The sequence below is a fragment of the Monodon monoceros genome, unplaced genomic scaffold (genome assembly GCF_005190385.1).
Source record: "Monodon monoceros isolate NGI ecotype Baffin Bay Population unplaced genomic scaffold, NGI_Narwhal_1 Super_Scaffold_3, whole genome shotgun sequence".
Taxonomy (NCBI): Eukaryota; Metazoa; Chordata; class Mammalia; order Artiodactyla; family Monodontidae; genus Monodon; species Monodon monoceros.
The window spans coordinates 24,100,196-24,119,328 of record NW_021703780.1 but is presented as its reverse complement, the minus strand read 5'-3'; the positions used below and the strand labels follow the sequence as shown (position 1 = coordinate 24,119,328).

The following is a 19,133-nucleotide window of genomic DNA, read 5'->3' as shown; positions in this document are numbered from 1 at the left end:
ACTGGGAGATCAACAGTCCATCCCTAGTTGATAGGAGGAAATGACATTTCCAGGGATATTCATTTTCACTCATTTACTGAGGCTTAGCGGTGATATAAAAAGGGTCAGTCTCCTGATATCAGGGGACTCACAGTACATGAAAATTTCTTATAAATTGAAATACAGGTTGTAATGGAACAATTCACAGGAGGCTGTTGCTATGAGAGAAATAAGGGGGCTCCCTAGAGCATCAGAGTGTATGCAGGGGTGGGCAAAGTGGGTCAGAAGTAGCTTCCCAGAAAAGGCTACACTTGAACTGAGTCCTGAGGATAAATAAGAATCAGCCAGGCAGATAGTGGGGAGGAGGCAAAGGCTAATCCAGGAAGAACGAATTGTGCTGGGCAAAGGCGCATTTGGGGGCTGGGGAGAATTTCTCTAAGGCTGTCCTGTTCTAGGCACTGAGTGACAGAGATAAGCCTGGAGAGTAAGTAGAGTACTGTAGCACCTTGAACCCAAAGCTGAGGCCCATGGGCCCAGAGCTGAAATACTGCTGAAATATAGGCTGTCAGGAGCAGGTTAGCATTTGGGGAGAATATCTCTAGTTTCAGGGAGGAGAACAAGGGCAGGAGGATGAGGTGGGGCTATGGGTAATCCAGGGAGGAAATAAAGAGTACATTCAGGTGGCAGTGCTGGATGTGAAAAGGGTGTGGATTTGACAGTGACATTAAAATAGAAAGACAGGACTTGGTTTATCGTGTGGGAGTGAGAGGAAGGAGGTCTACATGACTCTCCATTTCTGGCTTGGGCAATGGGGTTGATCAAGAGAGAATGCAGAGGAGGAAGGATTAAGTAAGTGGCTTGGGAGATGACAGTGAGTTGGCTTTTGGACCTGCTGTGTGCAGAATGCCTAGGGCCAGCCAGGCAGGGATGTCTGAGGGACAGTTTGGAAATCTCGTTATCAGAGATCTGAACTGGAGAGAGTTATGGATGTTGCTTGCACAGAAAAAGGCTGAGGACTGGCTGTGGATGACAGCATCCCAGGAGAGGGAGAAGGCAGATAAAGAAAAAGACAAACCTGGAATGGTGGAGAATACTGCAGGGGTAGGGAGCAAGGAGGAGGAGTCCAGAAGGAAGACAACAGCATTAAAGAAAAACAGCTTAAATAAGAGCGATCAAAGGCCAAGCCAGATGAATGCTAATAAATGTCTAGTGGGTGTGGTTATTAGGACTTCACTGGCAATCTCATGGCGAGCACGTGAGCAGTGGGAGTGGAGTGAAGAGAAAAATGGAAGAGACAGGTGTAGGCCCTTGGTTCAAAGAGCTTGACTGTGGAGAGAAGGGAAGAGATAGGGCAAAAATCTAGGAGCTGTTGATGTCTTAAGATAGGGAGACAGGGCTTGATCAGGTTTAAGGACATCAGTGGTGAAGGAGACCTGAAAGCTGTGTGAGAGATGGGGACCAAAATCAGCAGCAGAGATAGCCTGGATCCTCCGTCTCCTGACTCCCAGTCTAGTGCTCATTTCTATCCCATGGTGCCTTCCTTTTCCAGGTGAAGGGCCAAGAAGGGGAGGGGTGTTATGGAGAGCTGGGAGCCCCCAGCTTGTGAGGTAGTAAGGGCTTCCCTTCGAACTACAACCGCATAGGTGGGGGAGGCATCAGCAGGGACCACTGGGGACAGTCGGCAGGATCTTCTGAGGGCCGTATGATCCAGGTCTGCGTAGAGCAGGCTCTGAAAGGTGGGGAGGAAGGTAGGAGGGTCTCAGATGTCTGACTCCCTTGGGGATCCAAGCCTATGTCTTTCTTGGTCCACTTTACTCACGGATTCTGGCCAGCCCCCATCGCACCCCGAAACCTTTACCGGCTCCTGGTCCAGGTCCCCTGCAATCTTGGGCTCTTCCTCCTCTACTGGCCTCTGGGGCTCCGCTTTCACGAATGGAACTATGTGGGGGGGACAGAGCTGAAGGATTGAGAGAAGGTGACCAACTTGTCTGCTCCCAGCGAGGGCTCAGACTCAGGAATTGGGTGGGCAATGTGCGGGGAAGGCAAACGGGGTGGAGTTAGTCTCACCAAATCTGGGGGGTGGTCGAGGCGGGTGAGGGGGCGAGCGCCTGTAAGGGATGGATAAGAGTCTCTAAGAACCACTAATCTTGTCTCGCTTGTTCTGGGCCCCAGGACGCGCCAACAACAACCCAGCAACAGGCCGGCTCTGACCAGCAAAACAACCTCGGTTCCCACCCGCACAGATAGTTTCGCCCACGCTTGGAGCCAGCTCGGCCTCTAGCTTGGCTTCCTTAGCTAGGGCTCCACCCACCAGCCCATGGCCTCGCCCGCAAGTTCCGACCTCCCCCATTCGTCTCCGAACCACACCCGAGGGCTCCCGATGTAGTTTTGGCCCGCGAAAGTTCTGGGCCTGCCCCTCCCGCCTCTGGTCAAGAGCCTTTCAATGAGGCCCCGCCCCTAGAGCTCACCTGCGCAGCCAACAGGCCCAGCCCAGTACTCCGAGTCCCAGCACCAGCCCAGCGCCCAGCAGCGGGGTTAGAGTCTGGGGATACGCGGACCCTGCGGGAACGTTGGTAGCGGGGTAGCGGTGGATGCCGAGGTCAGGGTGCGGGGACAGAGAGCTAGCTCTCTCACTCAGGAACCCCCAGACCAGGCTTCCTCCCTGACGGGGGCGTGTGTCTGAGTTAGGTCCCCTTTGTGTGAAGGCCTGGACCTACCGTGGGTAGGCCCCAGAGCTCTGCAATAGGCCCGGTCCCCCAGCACGTGAAGCTCCGTACGGCTCTCGTTCTCTTGGCGGCCCTTGCAGATAAAGGTGCCCGAGTCCCCCGCGCTCAGGAGCAGCTCCAGCCGCCGGATATCAAGGTCCAGGGCACGTAGGCGGCCAGCAAAAGGCTGGACGGGAGACACGGTGGGGGTCCCGTTCGGTGAGGCCAGCAAGATCGCGCGGCGTCCTTTGGACAGGCCTTTGCAAGCCGGGAATCTAGGTGCCCAGACCCAGCGGGTAGGTTGCGAGACCCCTACGCAGGAGAGATTCACCCGGTCCCCGGGGTGGCCGTCCAGTGAAGCTAGGGGAGGCGGGGGGGCGGGGGGGGGTTGCGGGGGACGGTGGTCAAGGCAAGTCCACAGAGCAAGACGCTCCTCCCCCTTACGCCTTTTCCCTCTCCTCTACCCTCCCGCCAGCCTGGGTCTTCCCATACACATCTCATCCCCCCCACTACCCGCACCGGGTCTCCTCCTTCTCCTGCCTCAGTCTTTCCTCGCCCATTCCGACTTTCCTGGGATGGCTTACCCCCGGGGTTCCCCTGGGCCCTCGACAGCAGCAGCGGCAGCAGCTGCAGAACCAAGGCCATGGCTGCGATGTGGTGGGAAGAGGAGGCCAGTGAATCAGCGAAGGAGACCGGAGGGAAATCAGAGGGGGGTGGAGGGGGAGACCGCAGGTCTGGGGGCTCCGATAAGGGGTGGGGGAGGGGCCACCAGCTGCCCACATCCCTCTGGGAATCCTTGCAGGCAGGTTCACAGCCCTCAACCAATGCTCACTTAGAATTCATGCTGGGGCCCTTTACACAAGCACTTTAGCAGACTTTAACTCTTTTTTTTTTTTTTGGCTGTGTTGGGTCTTTGTTTCTGTGCGAGGGCTTTCTCTAGTTGCGCCGAGCGGGGGCCACTCTTCATCGCGGTGCGCGGGCCTCTCACTATCGCGGCCTCTCTTGTTGCAGAGCACAGGCTCCAGATGCGCAGGCTCAGCAGTTGGTGGCTCACGGGCCTAGTTGCTCTGCGGCATGTGGGACCTTCCCAGACCAGGGCTCGAACCCGTGTCCCCTGCATTAGCAGGCAGATTCTCAACCACTGTGCCACCAGGGAAGTCCTACAATACTATTATACCTGAGAAGTCCCCAAGGGTTGGTTTGGTTTTTTTTTTTGCGGTACGCGGGCCTCTCACTGTTGTGGCCTCTCCCATTGCGGAGCACAGGCTCCGGACGCACAGGCTCAGCGGCCATGGCTCACGGGCCCAGCCGCTCCGCGGGATGTGGGATCTTCCCAGACCAGGGCACGAACCCGTGTCCCCTGCATCGGCAGGCGGACTCTCAACCACTGCGCCGCCAGGGAAGCCCTTGACTTTAACTCTTGAAGCATAGCAGTTGCCGGGAACACCACAGTTTCTGGATCTTGGCTGTCTGAATTCAAATCTCGACTTCACCTACTAGCTGCGTGATGTGCGCAAGTCGCTTAACTTCTTTGGGCCTGCTTGCTCATCTGTAAAATGGGAATAAAAGCACCTACCTCGCAGAGTATTGTGAGAACTAAATAAAGTCATACCCAGTAAATGCCTAGAACAATGGCAAAGACATAGGAGTACTATATGCTTGCCATTATTACTATTTCTATTCTTATTTTAGCTGCTACCTCACCCCTCTGTGCCCACTTCGTCCCTCCCGGCCCAAGGTGGCCCGCCCAAATTGGCAGGTTTTGATTGGGGAGGTGCTTTGGAGCAGGTGCACAGCCCCACACCCAGGACTTCATCAGCCCTCACTGCACTGGAGCAACCAAGGCCAGGCCAAGCCCAGGTGGAGCCAGGATGAGGTCCTGAGAACCTTCAGGGGGCCTAAGGCAGCCCCTCCCTAACAGGCAGCTCCAGCCCATGCCTCTGCTGCTTTGACATCACAGAAGCTCTTGGTCACATCACAAATCGTACTCCTCCATCCTGTGGCTGAGGAGGGGTTGGGAAAACTAAGTGGACTGAGATGAATTTGGTGCTCAATTTGTGCCCACATACCCCTACCAATGCCCCCCAGGGAGCAAAATTTTGCAGTCAGCTTGGGCCATACCCCATTGTCCATTTCCCAGGAACCAGCAGACACTGCTACCACCACAGCCACTGTAACATCACAGGGGCCTTTGGTGATACTTCTTCAGAGGACTGGGCAGACAGGGATGTTACTCCTGGGGGCCAGGAGGGTGTGTCTTAGACTGAAACCAAGAACCAAAATGGAGTTGGCCACTAGTGCACCTACCTACCCTCCCCACCTCTCTCTGCCATCCCCATCCCTACTGCCCCACTGGGTCCTGCTTAGCCCCTCCCTAAATGGGGAAGGAGGGGCCACCAGAGGCCAGGTAGGGCGGGACTGTTGTGGCTATAAATTCCAAAAAGGCCACTCAACTCCCAGAGCAGGATCCCTGGAATTCTACCCTGTCAGCTGCTGCTGTTGCTACCGTTCTCAGGACCCTCACCATGAAAGGCCTTCTGCTGATCACCTTGTCTTCTCTGCTCTGCTGGGTCTCAGGTGAGCACCTGGGGGCCCCAAGGACCTGGTTCACCTGGTTAGGACTTTTACACCCTGCCCCAGGCACTGCCCTACACTACCCGCTACTCAAGGTCCCAAGCGCCCCCAGACCCAACTGGCTCAGCTCTCCTGTGCCCCGCTGTGACAGGGTCCTTGCTCTGTTTCTCAAGGACCCATGTCTCCATCTTCAGACTCTTCCCCACCTCCAAGACGCACTCTTCTGACCTGCCCAGGGTTCCAGGTCCCCTGTTCCCCACTCCTTGGAAACCCTGATATCCAGTTCCCCTGCCAGCCCCACTCTGATACAGAACTCTCCAGGATCCAGCTTACCTGCTTTCTCCTCTCACCACCTGCACTCAGCCAGGGCGTCCTCCCAGAAATCTAGGCAACCAGTCTGGGGCTTCTTTTGTGACCCCTCCTCCCATCTACTCCATCAGGGACTTTGTGCTCAGTCCCTCGAGCAGTGGCCTTTCCTAGATCGCCCCCCTGCTCCTCCCTGAGGTGCATACCTCCAGGAACACAAGCTTTCTGGAGGGCTCCAGTGACCTCTCAGAACCTCCCAGGGAACCAGGGAGATTTCCCGGCCTTCTAGGGAGGGAATGCCAAGGTTGCTCACCCCCAGGGTGAGGTGGGTTTCACTGAGGTGCAGTCACCAGGCTCCTCCACCGACTGAACCCTTCCGTCCCTCAAACCTTGAATCAGATGCAGCAGAAACTTTCGGGGTGCCACCTTCTGCCTTTCTGCACCCATCCTCTCCATTTTGGTAAAGTGCTCGGATGGATTCTGATGATCTGTCTCCCAGATACTTCTCCTTTCTGTCAGAGAGCTACTGGGGTGGGAGGATTCAGTTCAAGTCTGGTTCCTCTTCCCATGCTCTTGGCGGCCCCAGGAGGTGAAGAATACATTGCTAATCTGGCCCCAGGTGGCTTTCTTGCCAGCCTCAAGTTCCAAGCCATTTCTGCAAGTGTTGTAACCACCATGATTTTTACTTTTAAGGTTTCTAACTATTTCAAGACTCCATCTGTGACCTCTTCTGAATTCCTTCATCTCCTCCCTCACCACCTCCATTCCTTCCCCATGGTATTCTCACATTTCATCTGTCCCCAGCCCCATTGTTGGTAACTGCCTCTCTCGACTCATCTCCAGATGGGGTGGAGTGAAGGAAGACATTTAGGGTGTGGGCCATTCACAGAGCAACTCCATCCTCACCCACTTGCATTTTTTCTGCATCACTCACCCTCTCTGTCCCTACCAGAACAAACAGGTCAGAATACCTACTTGATTGGCTCTTCTCCACCCTGCCCACCAGCTGGGCTCATCCCCAGGTGAGTCAGACACTCCGTCACTTCAGCCCGACTTGTGTCTTCCCAGCTGACATTCGCTGTCACTCCTGCTACAAGGTCCCTTTGCTGGGCTGTGTGGACCGGCAGTCCTGCCACCTGGAACCAGGACAGCAATGCCTGACAACAGATGTGTACCTCGGTAACATTCCTTTCTTCAGTGGGGAGAGGGGGCCAGTGGGAGACTCTGTGGCTGGGGCTGAGGTGGAACAGAGAATTACAGCAATGATAATATTTGGCCAAGGATTATTACGTGCCAGGCACCATCCTATGTCTTTACAAGGATTGTTTCAATTAATGCTCATGACAACCCTATGAAGTGTGGGTGCTATTATTATACTGAGAAAACAACCTCAAAAAGAGACAGTAACAGGTCCAAAGCCTCACGGGCAGCAAGTGATAGGACCAGGATTGGGGTGAGGGGCAGGGTAAGGAAGTGCAGGAGAAAGGATAGACTGAGAAGAGATACAGAAGGGGAAGGCCAAGGGCAGAGTTGGGAAGGGAGGAAGCCTGGGTGGGGTGCACGGGGTGGGGAGGTGGACACAGGCATGCCAGGTGCCCATCTTAACTGTCCCCACTGCCCCCTCCTAACCCCAGGGAAGATGTGGGTTTTCTCCAACCTACGCTGTGGCACACCAGAAGAGCCCTGTCGGGAGGCCTTCAACCAAACCAACCACAAGCTAGGCCTGACCTATAACACCACCTGCTGCAACAAGGACAACTGCAATAATCCAGCCCCTCGGCCCACCCCGGCCCTGGCCCTTGTCCTCCTTACCTCCTTGGCTGGCCTTAGCCTCTGGCTGTTGCACTGAGACTCACTCCATGGCTGCCCCTCCTCCCACCTGCCTTAGCCTCTCTTCTTGTGTCTTCATATCCTCTGCTTCCTTTTGCTCAGAAAAGCATTTCTCCAGACCCTTCACATTTCTTTAATTAGACGGTGGTCCCCCGATCCATCCTTCCATCCCACACCCTCCACTCTGCTTCTCTGGAGTCTCTTTCCATTTCCCTTGACACCACTCCAGATCCTCCATCGTCTCCTAGAAGGGCTCCGCACTTTGCCTCCTGAACTCCCCTGTGCCCTATGTGAGGAGGGATTGGAATCTGGGCCTGAAATGGGGTTTCTGTCCTGTCCCCAGTGAAGGCTCCCAGGAAGGACCTGATGACCTCACTGTATGAGCTGATTCTCCAAACCCTGGCTCCCATACGTACCTCATCCCCTTGCTCACCCCTTTCCATTTTGAGTAATAAATGTCTGTATATGATCAGTTGTGTATCAGAAGATCTATTGTCAGAGGCGCCCTCCCAGGAAATAACACTCTCAGCCCTCACACTCACCACTCACCCAAGAACCCTTCAGGGAGTTTCTCTCAGAGGCTGGGCTGGGGCAGATGGAAAAACAGGTTTTGCAGGCTTCCATCCTCTCTTCCAGTGTCTGGGTTGTGGTGTACAGGGCCCAGTGTTTGGAGAAGCAATATTTACCTTAAATTTAGGCCACACCTCTGATGTACTGCCAAGAAAGAGGTGCAGTCTGGCTTGAGGGCTCCTCAGAAAGGGTAGGAGAGTTGCATGGGGATGGGACCTGGGACCCTCTTTCCAGGCCTCAGTCCCTCAAGTTAGATTCAGAGGCCTCACCTGGCCCAGTATGTGGGGCACCAAGCCACCCTCCTATCACAGTGCTTACATTTCCTTTCTCAATTCCAAGTAGTCATATTGGGAGCCAAGTTGCAAATGCGGGGAAGGGGAACAAGCCCAGACAACGAGGCTCGTTGATTCCTGGTGGCCCCCACTCAGCCCAGAGCCTGCTCCCCTCAGTGATCCTCGTTGCTAAGGAAGATTCTCCCTAGCAACAGGGTGCAGGAGTCACATAGGGCAGATTCTCCATTGTCCTTTGGGGTTTAGTTGGTTAAGGAATGCACCATTGCAACTAAGTCCACTGATCCTTGATAACCCCTAAACTAGAGCCTGGTTGCCCCCACATTACTCCATCAGCCCTCCCATCAACAAAAGATGGAATTTTCCAGTCAGCTCTAGAGTGGTCGGTAGATTTTAATGGCTCACAGAGGAGTGTTTATCTTCTCACCTCAGATCCCCTTTGTTCCCTTGCTCCCTTGCTCCCTTCTCTTCCCCTACTCCCACTACCCTCTCCACAGTCCTGGCAAAAGCCAGGCTAGGGCGGTGACCCCTGCAGCCACGATGCACGCGGGGGCTGCAGTGCTCGCCACAGCACTGTTGCACAGGTCGCAGACGCAGCAGTCCCTGTGGGTCATATAAGTCACGTCTCCCACCACCTCTGTTTCCACTCGACTGCAATGATGGGCCGCCACGCAGGCTGCATGGTGATGAATCAAGGTCACTGAGGCTGAGAGAGAGAATGAGATTGGGCTGTTGGACTCCTGGCTTGAGGACTTGCCTTCTGGGGCAGAGCAGATGTGATTCCAAGGAGCCCAAAGGGATCCTCTGCCCCCTCAAAAAACACCTCCCTGTCGGGCTTCCCTGGAGGCGCAGTGGTTGAGAGTCCGCCTGCCGATGCAGGGGACGTGGGTTCGTGCCCCGGTCTGGGAAGATCCCACATGCCACAGAGCAGCTGGGCCCGTGAGCCACGGCCGCTGAGCCTGTGCGTCCGGAGCCTGTGCTCCGCAATGGGAAAGGCCACGGCAGTGAGAGGCCCATGTACCGCAAAAGAAACCCAAAAAAACAAAACAAAACAAAACAAAACAAAAACCACCTCCCTGAAACCAAGTGAAACCCTGATGGGATGCACTGAAAGGGACCAACATCACTTCTTGCCACAAACTCACGACCTCAGTCTAATCATGAGAAAATATCAGGTAATCCAAATTGCGGGACGTTCTATAAAATAACTCATCAGGACTCTTCAAAAATGTCAAGATCATGGAATCAAAGGAAGACTCAGAACTGTCCCAGAGTGGGGACGACTAAGAAGACAGGAGAGCTAAAGGCAATGTAGGATCCTGGTGTGGGTCCTGGATCAGAAAAAGGACATCAGTGGGACAACTGGCTAAATTGAGTAAGGTCTGTAGGTTAGTTTGTTGTACTGTACCGGTGTTATTTTCTGATTTTGCTAATTGTACTATGGTTATATAAGACATTAACATTAGAGGAAACTGGGTGAGGCTATACAGTACTGATCTGTACTATTTTTCTAATAAAATTAACTTTTCTGTCAACCTAAAATTATTTAGAAACAAAAAAAATTAGAATACACACACACACATACCTCCCTGGTCCTTAGCTGATGCCTGCAAGTTGAAGTTTGGCTGAATGTTTTGGTCCCTGCCTTCAAGGGAGCTTTTCACCCATTTGTGAGTGAATGGGTCTCTGAGACTCTTTCCGGAGGGTAAAGAGGAGGGGGTGGGGCCACACAGACAGCGGGCTTCCAGGGGCTCAGTGCCAGGAGCCAGAAGGGGCTACAGACCGCTCCACTCTGACAGCGGCACCATCTGCCCAGAGCCAGACTGAGCCTGGAAGGTTCTGGAAGCCAGAAGGACTGAAGTAGTAGGGGCTGGAGGCAGGGGGACAAACGGAGGACTCACGGTTTCCAGATGGCTTGGTCTGTCTCAGGTCTGGTTGGGGTTTGCCCTCCAGGAAGCCGCAGCGTTTGCCCTGGCCGCAAGTGGTCACGGTCTCTTTGCAGGAGCCGCTGGGGCCTCCACCGCAGTCATAACACCGCTTGCGGTTTCCTGGCAGGAGAGAAGAGGTGCTGGAACTGGGCGGGGGTGGGGGGCGGCTGGCACAGGGCGACGGGCCTTTGTGACAGGCGCCTTGGCTGCCTCCTTACCCAAGGCAGCCCGCAGCAGGGCGCTGAGCGGGATCCCAGCAAACAGGGGGTTCATTGTGTCTGCCTGTGTCTGTAGCGCCTCTCCCTCCCGCCCACCCGCCTCCCTGGCCCCGCTCTGCCAGCCTTTTATCCCCCTTGCCTTGGGCTTTTTTTTTTTTTAATTTTTATTTATTTATTTTTGGCTGCATTGGGTCTTCGTTGCTGCGCGTGGGCTTTCTCCAGTTGTGCTTGCCTTGGGCTTTATAGGGCAATAAAATGGGAGGAAAGAGACTCCTCCAGCAGCCACCGGGGGCCCCAGTGGGGACAGGGAGGGGCCCCCACAGGAGAAAGAGCTCTCAGCATCCTCTGGCATCCCCAAACTCTTCCATCTCAGGAACAATTCTAAAACGGTGGCCCCAGACCTCCTGCGGGTCCCTAAGGCCCTTTTAGAGGGTTCTCCACCGTCTTCCTTTTCCAACTACATATCTGTCAGATTTTCTTCAGATACTTCAATCAAAACAACAAATCCCAACAGGTTGAATGCAGAAGCAGATGTGAAAACCCAGCCATCTTCTATTTCTTCTATTAAGCCCAACATTAAACAGATTCCGCAAAGGGTAAAGCCATGCCACCCTTCTCACTGCACTGTTGGGAAAGGAATTATTTTCCGCAAAACTATGCTTTGTTAACATGTAATAGGTTTATTGTCTTTTTATTTTTAAATGAACCTATTAAAATATTCTGTTTCTATTTCTCATATAGCAAATATTGATATAACTTACATAAGGAAAGCTCTTTGGGGTGTTCAGTAATTTTTGTGTGTAAAGAGGTCCTGAGATAAATGTTTTGAAAACTGTTGCTCAGTGGATACCTGTGTCTCCTCTGCCTCACCTCCACCTCACATCTCCCCCACCCTGTCTGCCTCTTACTCCCAGTACGTTCTGCCCTGATTCCCCAGATGCAGCTCTTCTCCCCAATCTCTAAGCCCCCGTCTTCCAGACTCTACCACCCGTACTCCCCAAATCTTAACGTTGCCTTCCTTCCTGGTCTTTCTGACCCTCATCCCTGCACCAGTGGAAATACAGCAGTCCCTCTGGCCGCACCCATGATTCTTTCCTTTAATGCAGTAAGGCTGGGAGAGATAATTATGGGGTAAGAATGTTGAGGCTTGGGGGGATCAAAGGAATGGGAAGCTGGGTGGCGTCCTCCCTTATGCAGCTGCAGCTGGGCTCTGTGTGTGGGCCGGTGGGTGGGGGATTGTTGAGCCCACACTCAAACACCACTCGCCAACTCTGGGCCAGGGCTCAAGGTCAAGGAGAGGGACATTGACAGACTTAAATGCACAGAAGGACAAAAGACAGAGAAACAAAAACAAGGAGATGAGAGAGCAAAGAACAGCTTGAGACAAGGGGAGGGAGGGAAAGGAGTAGGAGGGGAAGTGACAGACGCTGACAGACACCGGTTCAGGAGCGACAGACGCAGCTAAGAGTAACAGACCAACGCTGTGGGAATGGAGAACACCCTTAAGGCAAGAGCAGGCTCTAGTAGGAGACAGGGAGGATGTGAGAACTGTGAGAACAGGGTCCCTGCTATGTCAGTCTGCCAAATCTGGTCCCCCACCCTCAGATTCACTCCCTAGGTGTGTTTGTTTACTGCTCCCTCCCTGTCTCACTTAGATGCTCCATTTCTCCAACTCTAGGATCTCTGGGTGCAGATCACATTCTCCCAGACTCCTGAGCCCCGGGTCCAGCCATGGGCACCTCCAGCATTTTCCTCTGCATTCTGTTCCTCGGTGGGGCACTGGATAAGGGTGGGCTGGGGAATCCTTAGGGGCTGGGCGCAGGGTGGGGTGGGGGTGCTGGCAGGGGCTTGTGGAGGAGGCTGCGGTCGGGGGGGGGGGGGTGGCGGAGAGGGTGCTGAGAAATGCCAAGGAGGGAGTTGTAGGGGTTTTGGAAAGAAAAGCTACTGGGAATGGTCTCAGGACAGCCTGATGAGGTGGAACAAGAAAAATTTCCTTTCAAAGGCATTTGAGAATAACTGTTTCTTTCCTGTGGCATCTTTGACAAGCCTCTGTCTCCCCTGACCCTTATCTCACCTCCTGTTTCTTTGCTGGGCCCCTTGGTCAATGTTAATTCCTATTTTCTCATCTGACTTAGCACCATCTGCTTAACTTCTTCACTGGCAACCCCTCCCCGTCCCGGCCTGGTTTTTTGTGTCATTCTCTGTGCTCATCTCTGATTCTCTTGGCTTCTGTTCATGTCTGTGTGTCTCTCACACTCCCTGTATCCCTCGTGCCTCTGTGTCGTTTCCTTTTCCTGTATTATCCCCCCTCCCTTCTCTGTGTCTCTTTTTCTATTTCTGTCTATTTTCCCCTCCACTTCACTGCTCCTCTCTCCCCCCTTTGTGTATCACCTCTGTCTGTGCATCCCGTTCCCAAATCTGGGCTCGGCCTCTCACCTGTCCTGTTTGCCTCTCCTCCCTGCCTGATCTCCACCGACCCCACAGGTCTCGCCACTTCCCCTGCCCGGAGACGGCTCCACTGTTACACCTGCAACTTCGCCAAACCCTGCTACCCTGTTCCTAACGAGTGTCCGGATGATGAAGTTTGTGGCATCAGTATTGGTACCTCAGGGAGGACTCCCTAGGCCTTCCCCACCGCCATCCGTCCTGCCTTTCCTGTGGCCTCCTGGCCCTTGCCTCCTTCCTGCCCCTGCCTCAGCATCCCCTCTTTGTCCCATAGAACAGTGAGGTCATCGAGCGGAAAGCCTGCCTCCCAAGGACCCAGCGCTCTCTGCAGGGCCATGCCACCTACTGGTCACTCTCCTACACTCCTCGGCGCCACTGCTGCGAGGAGGACCTGTGCGATGCAGCCACCATGCCGCATCGGCTCCCCAGGCTCCTCCTTATCACCCCGCTCATCCTCGTGGCCAGCTTCACCTGGGGAGCCCACCTCCTCCACCAGCCTGCAACCCAAGACTCTTCCACTATCGCCGTGGCCCTGGAAACACCTGCATAGACACTTCTGAGATCTGCCCAAGAACCTGATCTTGTACAGAGACCTCACACCCCTTGGGCCCAGCACCTTCACGGACCCCTCCCCAAACCCGATTCCTACAGGCACTGCTCTAGCCTCTTCCTGCCCAGAGGCACCTACCCGGAGCCCAGCCTCATAAAGAACACCTGTTCTAAATCTCTGGTCTTTTCTAAATGTCTGTGGCGGATGCATTCTCTCAGCCCCAGCTCTCTGGCAAGGCAGGCGTTTGGCAGAGCTGTGGGTCCCAGGCAAGGGGATCGAAGGGGCACCAGGTGTGATGAGGATGAGGGTCCTGCTAGGAGAGATTAATCTGGTAGGTCAGGAAGGAGGGCTTGGGGAACTATGAAGAGTAAATATAATAAAAGTGCTATCTGGGGCGCAGTGGTTGAGAGTTCACCTGCCGATGCAGGGGACACGGGTTCGTGTCCCGGTCTGGGAAGATCCCACATGCCACGGAGCGGCTGGGCCCGTGAGCCATGGCCGCTGAGCCTGCGCGTCCGGAGCCTGTGCTCCGCAACTGGAGAGGCCACAACAGTGAGGGGCCCGCGTACCGAAAAAAAAAAAAAAAGTGCTATCTGGGAGTTCAGTAACACTGCTCCATGTCTGTGTGTGTGTGTGTGTGTGTGTGTGTGCATGCGCACACACATGTGCTCTAACAGCAAACTATAGCTGCTTGGTGGGTTGGGCTGGGGTGCTGGCACGTGAACCACAACTTTCACATCATCCTCCATCTGTCATTGATATCCTCCTTCTTGCCGTTAACTTAGCTTAAGCCACTGCAGCGTGAAGGCTTTAGGTAAGATTTCTGAGAAAGCTTTTCTCCAGTGAAGCCCAAGCTTAAGTAGATACACAGAGGGGCCCCTGGTGGAGTGGTGAGGGTGTGGCCAGGAGACCAGCTCATTTCTGCGTGAGGCTAGGAGCTGGGAGCACCGGTGCCCTCCCCCGCTTCACCAGCCCAGACTTGTCCTGGTTCACTGACAGCCAAGCACGCAGGGCCCAATTACTCACCCCACCAGGGAATTCCCCCACCCAGCACGGTGGACACTCCCTCTGCCCAGGGGCCCCCAGGATGTCAGGGTGGTAAGCTGCTCCCTGCTCCGGATGCCACAGTGGAGCGCCTAGGATAAGAGGGGGCCGTGGGGGTGGTGGCCAGGCACAGGTACCCCCATCCTGACTCAGTTCCCTCCACTTCCATCTGAGGAAGTCTGGGGTCTGATTAGAGGTGCTTCTCTCTCAATTTCTTTTCTTTGTGAGGATGAGACAGGGGTGGGGATCTGGCTTAATTTAGAGGCAAGTTGGGTCTTCTTTCCATTCTCTCTGTCCCTCAGTCCTCCCACTTTGTACTTCTATTTGTTCTCTCTCTCTCTCCATCTCTTTCCCTTTACCCTGACTTGGGCCTCTTCCCTTCTCTCTTCTTCAGTTTCCCCCATTTGTCCTTTGGTTCCCCCATAACTGATTCTCCACCACTGCTCAAGTCTCTGGATTCCTCTGTCTCTTTTCTTCATCCCCACCCCTCCTCAACCCCTTCCAGCTACCCCAAGCTCCCCTCAACCCCATGGTACTGCAGGCTCAGGGCCACCCCTCCACTGGCTTCTGTGAGACAGAAAATCACACTTTTCATAGGTGACATCACAGAATAATGCTTCTCCTTTCCTTCAGCCCCCAGCCCCTACACACACACACACACACACACACACACACACACACACACAGAAAGCTTGGCTGCTGGAGACCAGCTGGACTGTGAAGTAGCACTCCCAGCCCCTGCCCCCTTGCCAAGGTTTTCGGGAATGTTTCAGGTGCCAGATGGCCAGGGAGACAGCAGGTCACACTTCCCAGCAGATGTCGTCGAGATCACCTGGTCTTAGGGGCAGGTAGGCTGTGGGTTTTGCAAAGCGGAAAGACATTAAGGATACTTCTATTCTCCACGTCCTCAGGAACCAGCATCCCATCCCCACCCCAACCTCAGTCTCCTCCGGGATTTAAGCCTCTGCCCCCTAGTTGTTCCTCACCTGAGATGGGCCAAATGGATGTTCTCATAGACCTGGATCTCGGGTTTGAACTGAGGAAACGAGGCATCTGGGGAGAAAGGGCCATATGAGGTGTGGCAGAGAAGTCACAGATAACTCAGAGCTATATTCCTTACTCCCCTCCTCCCCTAGAGAAGACAGGGTATAGAGGCAAGATATGAGCCCACCCCTCTGGGAAGGAGGGACTCACTTCTGTGCTTAGTCCCCTGGATCCTCCGCCTCCAGAGCATGACGCTGAGGACCACGATGGTGAACCCCTGGCCCACTGTGAGCAGCAGCATCAGGATCCAGGGTGCATCCCACTCTGTGGAAGGGGCACAGAGGGCAGGGGAGGCATCCATGGAGGCTGCGGTAAGGGCAAGACAAGAGGGATGAGGAGGGAGGCAGGGAGGGGGGTCTGTCCCTCATGCCCCAAAGAAAGGCTTTCCCCCATAGTCTGGTGGGCTCTTCCAAAAGAAGGCTTCCTTGCCCCCAATATCCACCGCCCCATTTTGCCTGTTTCCAGCCTCTCACCCTGATCCCATAAACCAACATTGACAGAGAGTGGTGATGCCCCCCGGCTACACATGGATGGCTAACTCCAGGGTGGACCACCAGCCATAACTGTGATTTTTTCCTCAAGCCCTTCACAGTAATCCACCCTTTTAAGAAAAAAAGAAAATGGCTTCTGTTTATTCATTCTTCCATTCATCCACTCCACAGGTATTTGCTGAGTGCCCACCACATGCCAGACCCCAGATTAGGTGTGAGGATGTAGAGGGAAGTAAAACCCAGTCACTGCCTGTTAGTTGGCCTCTGCTTACCAAAATAATGGTCATTTGCTCCTCCCTCCTGCCTTGTAAATGGGTTATTCTACATCCAATAGCATTCCTTCTCTGTATAATGGACTTTTTATTGTAAAACAATTATATATTTTTTCTCCTTCTGCCTCCACCATCAATGGGCCATTATAACATCAGTGCATATATCCTTTCTTCAAAAGACAACCCCCCCAGCAATAATTCTTACCTTCTTCCTCACTGCTAAGGGATATTCCACAAAGATCATAGATTATCCTATTTCTAAACAAAGGTATATTCCACCAGAATTCCTCTTCTCCCTCTTGACTGATGGTCTATTCCATCAGAAAGTTGGCTTAACCAGCCCCCTTCTCTGTTACAGATTCAGTCAGTGAGAAAAAAGCCCTCCTCCTCCAGGCAGTGGAGGATAAAAACAGCCAATAACAGATTCGCCCCCTCCCCTAGCTAGCAGTGCGGGATGTGTCGGAGGCAACATCCCTTCCCTTAGTGTCCATCAGTTTACCTGCCAGGCTAAAGCTGACCCCTTTGTTCTGAGGCATGAGGCAGCGGATGTTTCTTGGTCTACGTCCCCTGGGCTCAGGAAGCCCCTCCCCAGGACACACCAAGAGCAGGGCAGCTCCATCACCCCAGAAGGACTGCACACGCCCCCTCACAGGACCCTTCCCCTCCAGCCAGGTCACAGAGTCCAGGCGTCTGGCGGGGACCACAGAGCACAGGAGGATAGAGCAGGGGGATCCATCTGCAGCCCTCGCAGAGAACTGGGATCCTGGAGGGAGAGAGGGACTCCTCAGTTCTTTGTCTGGGCTTCCCTGCTTCCCAGTGGCTGCTGGTCTGCACGCTCCCCACTCACCTCTGAGCACGGAGACATCATACACCCTCCAGTTCTGGTACTTGTGGCGCTGACCCAGCACGGCGCACCAGTACCGCCCAGCGTCTCCCTCCTTGGACCCTTCCAGCCACAAAGAGTTGTTTCCCAGGAGCTTGAGCCTGGATTCCCTTCCGGTCTTCCCAGGGTCTGGGGCTGGCCTGGCTACTTGGACGTGGGCCACTAAAGCAGTGGAGGAGCCTGTTGCAGGACTGCGGAACCAGGACAGGAATTCGTCTCCATGCAGGGTGGGTGGTGAAGGACATGGCAGCTCCATTGCCTCCCCCAGTGCCACATAGATGGCCTGGATGTTGTCTGTGGGGAGGGGGCTGTGTGAGACCAGAGACCTCCATCAGGTCAACAACCCCACCCGTCAACCTCCTACCCCTGGCTTCTTCCCCTTCTGGGGTCCCCCAGCACTGGGCCTGACTGTGAGCACTTTTCTCGAGTGACAGCAACAAAAAAGTAAGGTGGAGAGAAGAGGGTGGGGCTTTCCCCACTTCTCCTGGCAAGTGAGGGAATCTGAGGGCAAGAGGGAAAAGGCTGGAATAGTTGACAAATGCCCATACCCCTCCCTTTTGTTTCTCCTCTTCTGGATGAGCATTTACTTGTCTGTTCTTATTTTCTAAAGGAAACTGTACCTGACCTGGACCCTCGCTGACTCTGGATCTTTCCCAGTATTAGAGGCAGGGGGAGGTCAACTGGGGTAAATCTATCTTCTTGAGACAGATGCCTTCCCCAGGCCGCTAAGGAGAAACAGCAGCAGTCCCTCCCAACCCTGTGAATAGGTGAAGGACCCCTCAACTCCTGCTCCTTACCTGCAGCGGCCTGAGGGAGCCCATGTAGGCACAGAAGGAGGAGGAATAAGGCAGCCATGGGGAGAGCTTACCAAGTTCTCTTGCCTAGGACCTGCTATCCCCAGGGAGGAAACAGAGCCCAGATAAAGGCCCATACTCCCTATTCTGGAGTGACATGGGCCTTTGAAGGGGATGGGAATGCTGGGGAGATAAAGCCCAGCTGCATGTCTAATGGGGGAAAAAGTGACAACCACCTTTCTGTGCCAAGAGGGAGAAGACCAAGTTCAGGCCACTCCAAAGATGACCTCTTCACCCTTCAGACTCCACATCAGCTGAAGGACTCAGAACAAAGACTCTATGCGCTAAGAAGAAGCCTGTGCAGAAGGGGTCACAGCTGTCCACCTCCCATCAGTCTGGAAGTACATTCCGTGTTCTCTCCTCCAGCCCAAGAGACACCAGCCATGAGGGAAGAAGCTGAGTCTTCATATTGGTTTCCAGGGAACCCAGCGCAAGACTGCACATCCAGTCAGTACTCCCTAAAGGACTTAGAATGACTTTCTCTGTGGCTGCCTGGCACATCACAGACTTCTTCTGAGCCCCTGATGAGTATATTAAGTTATTACTCAAGGAGAAGGATAGCAGGGGCCTGGAGAATTCACTGATTCATCCCTTTGCCTCAGGAAGGACTCTCTTAAGGCAGCTCTTCATATTGCTCTAATAGTTTTGAATGTGTGATTTATTTATTTTTTATAAAAGGCTCCTGGTAAAGCATTTCTTTATTTTTTAAATTAATTAATTAATTAATTTTTATTTTTGGCTGCTCTGGGTCTTCGTTGCTAAGCGCGGGCTTTCTCTAGTTTTGGCAAGCGGGGGCTACTCTTCGTTGCAGTGCACAGGCTTCTCACTGCAGTGGCTTCTCTTCTTGTGGAGCACGGGATCTAGGTGCGCGGGCTTCAGTAGTTGTGGCACACGGGCTTAGTTGCTCCGCGGCATGTGGGATCTTCCCAGACGAGGGATCGAACCTGTGTCCCCTGCATTGGCAGGCAGGTTCTTAACCACTGTGCCACCAGGGAAGTCCCAATGTGTTATTTATCTTTAAAGGCTATTTTTTAAAAATTGTTTTTGATGAACTATTTCATGCATACCAAAGACTATATCTAATGTACAACTGTATATTGGCTAAATAAACTGTGGTATATTCACATAACGGAACACTCGATAGCAATTA

The 19,133-nt window shown here is 53.8% G+C and overlaps 5 protein-coding genes across 8 annotated transcripts; 2 read left to right on the top strand and 3 right to left on the bottom strand.

The window, feature by feature from the left end:
• Positions 1-93: 93 nt before the first annotated feature.
• MPIG6B (megakaryocyte and platelet inhibitory receptor G6b) lies at positions 94-3,329 on the bottom strand. 4 transcript variants are annotated; one of them, XM_029243503.1, is made up of 6 exons: positions 3,269-3,329; positions 2,697-3,044; positions 2,448-2,538; positions 2,047-2,087; positions 1,824-1,936; positions 94-1,708 (listed from the first exon to the last, which is right to left on the bottom strand). In XM_029243503.1, the coding sequence occupies exons 1-6, from the start codon at positions 3,327-3,329 to the stop codon at positions 1,502-1,504; spliced, it is 861 nt and encodes a 286-aa protein (XP_029099336.1). In that variant the 3' UTR covers positions 94-1,501. The 4 variants fall into 4 exon arrangements, with proteins under 4 accessions (XP_029099336.1, XP_029099337.1, XP_029099338.1 ...); XM_029243504.1 differs by having other exon boundaries at positions 1,838-1,917; XM_029243505.1 differs by having other exon boundaries at positions 1,604-1,708; positions 1,838-1,936.
• A 1,817-nt stretch (positions 3,330-5,146) lies between these two features.
• On the top strand, positions 5,147-7,863 carry LY6G6C (lymphocyte antigen 6 family member G6C). The gene is made up of 3 exons (XM_029244044.1): positions 5,147-5,261; positions 6,633-6,743; positions 7,199-7,863. Exons 1-3 carry the CDS (start codon positions 5,210-5,212, stop codon positions 7,411-7,413), a joined length of 378 nt encoding a protein of 125 aa, XP_029099877.1. The 5' UTR covers positions 5,147-5,209; the 3' UTR covers positions 7,414-7,863.
• Positions 7,864-8,607: 744 nt separating this feature from the next.
• On the bottom strand, positions 8,608-10,455 carry LY6G6D (lymphocyte antigen 6 family member G6D). Its single transcript, XM_029243107.1, is given in 3 exon segments — positions 8,608-8,960; positions 10,156-10,314; positions 10,317-10,455. Coding segments are annotated over 3 exon segments (522 nt in total). The 3' UTR covers positions 8,608-8,736.
• Positions 10,456-12,131: 1,676 nt separating this feature from the next.
• Positions 12,132-13,551, top strand: LOC114907441 (lymphocyte antigen 6G6e-like). The gene is made up of 3 exons (XM_029243108.1): positions 12,132-12,189; positions 12,885-13,010; positions 13,118-13,551. Exons 1-3 carry the CDS (start codon positions 12,132-12,134, stop codon positions 13,393-13,395), a joined length of 462 nt encoding a protein of 153 aa, XP_029098941.1. The 3' UTR covers positions 13,396-13,551.
• Positions 13,552-15,039: 1,488 nt separating this feature from the next.
• LOC114907439 (lymphocyte antigen 6 complex locus protein G6f-like) lies at positions 15,040-18,027 on the bottom strand. Its single transcript, XM_029243106.1, has 6 exons — positions 17,927-18,027; positions 17,094-17,423; positions 16,746-17,009; positions 15,634-15,789; positions 15,426-15,492; positions 15,040-15,292 (listed from the first exon to the last, which is right to left on the bottom strand). The coding sequence occupies exons 1-6, from the start codon at positions 17,982-17,984 to the stop codon at positions 15,268-15,270; spliced, it is 900 nt and encodes a 299-aa protein (XP_029098939.1). The 5' UTR covers positions 17,985-18,027; the 3' UTR covers positions 15,040-15,267.
• Between the last annotated feature and the right edge of the window lie 1,106 nt (positions 18,028-19,133).